This window comes from Limulus polyphemus, unplaced genomic scaffold, assembly GCF_000517525.1.
Source record: "Limulus polyphemus unplaced genomic scaffold, Limulus_polyphemus-2.1.2 Scaffold1944, whole genome shotgun sequence".
Taxonomy (NCBI): Eukaryota; Metazoa; Arthropoda; class Merostomata; order Xiphosura; family Limulidae; genus Limulus; species Limulus polyphemus.
In genome coordinates this window covers 54798-59831 of record NW_013667554.1, presented here as the reverse complement: position 1 = coordinate 59831, position 5034 = coordinate 54798, and the positions used below count along the sequence as shown (strand labels likewise).

Sequence of the window (5034 nt, the reverse complement as noted above, 5' to 3'; positions counted from 1 at the left end):
ACAAACATAGACACAGACTACAAATAAACCTCATTAGATATGTTACAATCAATGTTCTACTTTAGTAGGTGTAGTAACAATGATAAACTTACCTATAGTTAGTCGGAACCCGTGTTCAGGACCAATTTGACATCATTAAAACGTTAACAAATACAACACACAAACACAGACTACAAATAAACCTCATTAGATATGTTACAATCAATGTTCTACTTTAGTAGGTGTAGTAACAATGATAAACTTACCTTTAGTTTTCTTAGTTGTACAGTCGTATTCACGCAAACATTCTTGTACACAATCTTTGAAGTCTGCTACACAGTCTGTACAGTCATCCCCACGTTGTCCAGGTAACACTCGGCGCTTGGGGCCGAAAGGGAATGACAGACGCTGCGACATTACACGCATTGATACCAAAACCGCCAAAACTAAGGCAATCAAACTTACCAATTTCATATTCAACTATTAAAAAAAAACAAAAAAACGTTATCTATATAGAATGCACCAAAATTAAATTATGCTTCACCGACTTTGATTGCTATCCGCCCAATTACAGAACAACGAGTGACACGTCTTATGCAGTTTGAATGAAAAGATGTAGACATTAGGGATGAATCTTTAAGAATACTCTCAGCGACTGTTAGGGTAAAAGCTATTTTTTTCTCATCCTCAACCAAACCGCTTCGTCACGGTAGCTGGCAATATAGACCAAAGAACCGAAACCTAAATAAATCAAGAAGATGACGAAAACGATTTTGCTTAGTAGTGGTGTTTCTGTGTTTACGCTGATTGATTGTTTATTGTTTCGGCCTTAAAACAAACAAATGCAACTAGATCTGCAAGCATTTTCAAATCAACCGAACACCAGAGGGTGTCCCCAATTAAAATAACTCAAAACATGCTATGTATTTCAAGTGGTTTACGACTCTCTAGACTGGTTTCACCGTTATTAGGTAGTAATGCGTCAACAGGTATAGTCAGTCAACTGAGGAAGCTTGACTTGTGACAGGGAAAGCAAAAATTGGTTAGTCGAACAATAATAATTCAGGCTCTTTTTACAAAAACGTGGTTTGGAAAATCTTCAGAAAACTGGAAATATAGACGTAGCTGTGCCACGGAGAAGATCGAAAAAGTTTAGTCATTTGTACAGAAAGTTGTGACATTGCGGATCACTCAATATTTTATTTTGTGCATAAAATGGATTATATTCAAAAACTATTGGACAATACATATTAATTTCCGGAAGTAATAACCTTTTATTACTTAGTATTTGAGTGTGAAGAACACGAACAGTTACCCCCTTTTAAACCCTGTAACGAAATAGGTATTAGTTTGTTAAATTCTCAAAATATTAAGAAACTACGCAGACGTATAAAAATACCATCAAATTAACATCACATGCCTCAATAACAAATCTTAAATTCATTAAAAAACAGTTTTTGTAAGGTCAAGTACCTCAGACATTAACTAGTAGCTCGTGCTTGATCCCTACCACAATTTGACGCGGTAATTTGATAAGCTTTATGTAACAATGTATACACGTTAACAAAATATGTTAATGCCAATAAATTCTCACTTGCATACAGTATATATATACATGAACAATTGTAATATGTTAGTGAATTAATGACATCTAACGTCATTCAACTTGTATTATATTTGTTACTGCATTGAGTATCAGAAAATTTTAATGATGTATTAATCTCTATACGAGTTTTGAGAACTAACGATAAGACTTGAGCAAAACAGATCTCTTAACATTAGATTTTGTTAAAATCATAAAAAAAATATTCAACGTTAAACTGGTACACAATTAAAAACATTTTATTTAGGCCTATCTATGGCCTTCAAAAAGTTGACGACTCTACATGTTTCAACGTCATCCTCATGAATGTGGTTGAAAAAATTAAATTCAAGAAACTGTGAAGTTTATTGAGTAAACCAATAATTGTTTTAAAAATATCCTTAGTTTAGAATCATGTTTGTTTATATTTCTATCGGTCTTTTGGATATTTCAACTTAAGACGTATAATCATTGTATTAAAATTAAAACGAATGAATTGAGAAATTACGTATTTTTATTTATAGCAGTTACCATATTTCAGTAGTAAGCTTTAGGCCTCGACGTCACAGATTCTCTTTTAAATAAATCTGTAAAACACACACACACAAATGTATATAGTATGCTAATCTACTTGCACTTAGATCGAATGTTTGTCTAAAAGTCGAAGAAAGTTTGAAATTTAAAAGCATTCAAGTAAGCACATACATACAAAAAACTAACATTAGACGCCGGAATACAAACTAAAAACTACAAAGCAACATCACTTCTCGTTTCTACAAGAAATAATAATGAATATATCACAGTAAAAAAAAAGTCTTCTCAGTGACGCTAGGGTTACCGAGTTTTTTTTAGTTATGATTTATTCACATTTTTCTATCTTAGGTGTTTATCGATATCGTAAAAAGGTGTACAAGTTATATGCTTCCTTATCTGACATGACTAGCCTTGTTTGTTTTACTGTGTTGACTATAATATAGATAAGTTCTTTGCCAGGAAATTCCTCTCATGAACACTTAATGTTCCCTATCGTTCTTCTTCCAAGAGAGAAACCAAGTATCTGAAGAACGAAATCTTCATCCAAGACGATGTGACAGATACAAACATCGAACGTTTTGTCTATATCAATTTAATCTTCCTTGGCACAAGACAAACAAGTACAAATACCATGTTCATGCATCTCTATTTTCATGTGTCGTCTGCCCTAACCACCTGGCCATGCCGAGCCCCTCTCAAACCAACAAACTTTCAATAAGTATTTTTACCCTATTCCTTGCGTTGAAATACTGAACATCTCCAAGATAGATTGTGCATTCAGAGAACATACAAATTATGTTAATGACTATACAATATATGTATGCCACATAAAATTAGAATTTACAGTAATAGTCATACAATATATTTTAAAACAAGCTTCTAGCTGAGTAAGATTATCAATATCGAAATTAAAATTAAGTTTGTTTTTCATATGATTTTAATTCTCTCATAAAATAATAAGTTAAATAATCTCTTTTCACCAGGCAAGTAGGTAAACGATGTTTGTTTATTTTGTTGTTAAGCATAAAGTTACACAGTGGACTATCTGTGTTGTGCCCCAGTTTTAGCGTTATAAGCCTTCAGACTTACCGCTGAGCCACCGAGGGCAAAGTTAAGCAAAAGATCCAGAATTCCTTTAGTGTAACCTCTACCAGCCTCTCGCAAATGTCAGATGCGTTAATTAATAAATTATATATATATATATAACAACGAAGACAAACACGAACAAACATTACAGTTTTTTTACTTTTGGGCACTATGTAGACATCAGGTGAAGACGTAGACAAAGCCCTCTTCTGCATCAAGGATGGGTTGGCTATGTTGACATCCACAGCTGAATGAGTCCGGGAAGCCACAGTATCAGGAGGCGACTATGTCCTGCAGAACAGAGAGGAGGTACAGCTACTGGGAGGTGAGATTTCTGAATGTTCCTGGACGCAAAACTGAACAGGAAGGGGAAACCACTTCACCAGACTGAGAAGGGAATACGGAACCATCATCGTCCAAACCTGTCCTGGAGGAAGTAGAGGGCATTGGACAATTGGGCAAAACTGGCACCGCTGAGTCAGTAGTGTCAGAAGGGGAACCCCTACAGAAGACTGATGAAGAGGTGACTCCACAGCAGGAAGCACACCAACTTGACCACAGCATTCCCCCTCAGGTAGAGGCTCCACAGAAGGGGTGGGGATAAAACAAGAACAGTAATAGGCTCCTTACTATCTGTTGGTACTTCAATCAACCCGGGGTCACCACACCCATGATCAACTGCCATTGGCACCCTGTCAGGAGCACATAGGGAAGCAGTTACTGGGGAAGAAGGCTATTCTTCACTGATGGATGTAGAAGGGTTAATACTGGTTCGGCCAGCACATATTGACATTCACTGAGGACAAAGTTTCACCCTGTGTTTACCGTTGCACATAGTGCACAAAACAGCACTGTTAGTTGCATCATGTCCAAATGAAGAACACCTCACACATCTTGGCGTAACACAGTTGGCTGAGAGATGCCTCTCCTGACCACAACGTCTACACAAACATATCATACCTGCATAATTAACTATGAGAGTATATCGCTCAACACAAAGAAAGTTGGGACGGGGGAAGACATACCCATGCACACACGTTGAGAGCCAGTGAGGATATCAGGATGACATGAATAATGTGCATCTTTGATGTGAAGGACACGGGCGTAAGACCATAAGAGCAGATACAATTGCATCACTGCAGAGTTCACAGAGTGCTATACAAATAGTAAGCCATTTCATGTTGGAACCTGCTGGAGATATAGAAAATGCTTCATTCTGATGAAGAAAACGGCCTCGTCCTAGGAGCGTCTGAGTTATATCCGCACTTGAGAACGTGGCGACATATTTACCAGTCCCCAAATATTGGAGACAAACAAGCAAACTATTACCGAGTTCAGTTTTCAAAGAACTGGTAATGTGAGTAGGCAGAGAGGGTAACAACACAACAAAACGGACAGATCTTGGTCTGCACTGTAGTTCATTGGTATCCGGTATAGTGTCGTTCTCCCACCACGAATGTCCAGAAAGACACCAACACCAACACAGGAGAAAAAAAAATACACTAGGTCCAAAGAACCCGACTAAGTACGAAACCCGAGTTAAATATAGAAAAAGTAGCACCACTGAATTAAATAACACGAACAAAAACAATACTCACATATGGCGGTAGAGTCGAAAATCCATTCATGCTACTGAAGATTTCAAGGAAAGAAGACTACTATATAATGTATTGTTTTGAAAATTAAGACTCTGGTGTTATTAAACTCAAACATCAATAACATGTACACAGATCTGTCAGTTGCGTAAAGACTTCAACTGCTTGATATCTGTAATATTAATTTAGATAATTATTTCTTTATTTATTTATTTTTAGCGAAATTGTTTTGTCAGATATCATGTTTGTCCAATGAAA

General features: G+C 36.4%; 1 protein-coding gene across 1 annotated transcript in view; it reads right to left on the bottom strand.

The window, feature by feature from the left end:
- The window catches only part of LOC106465442 (perlwapin-like), an 8869-nt gene extending 8473 nt beyond the window's left edge, over positions 1-396 (bottom strand). The window contains exon 1 of the mRNA XM_013925672.1: positions 246-396. Within this exon, the coding sequence (XP_013781126.1) occupies positions 246-396 (151 nt within the window). The remainder of the gene's footprint in view (positions 1-245) is intronic.
- Positions 397-5034: the final 4638 nt, after the last annotated feature.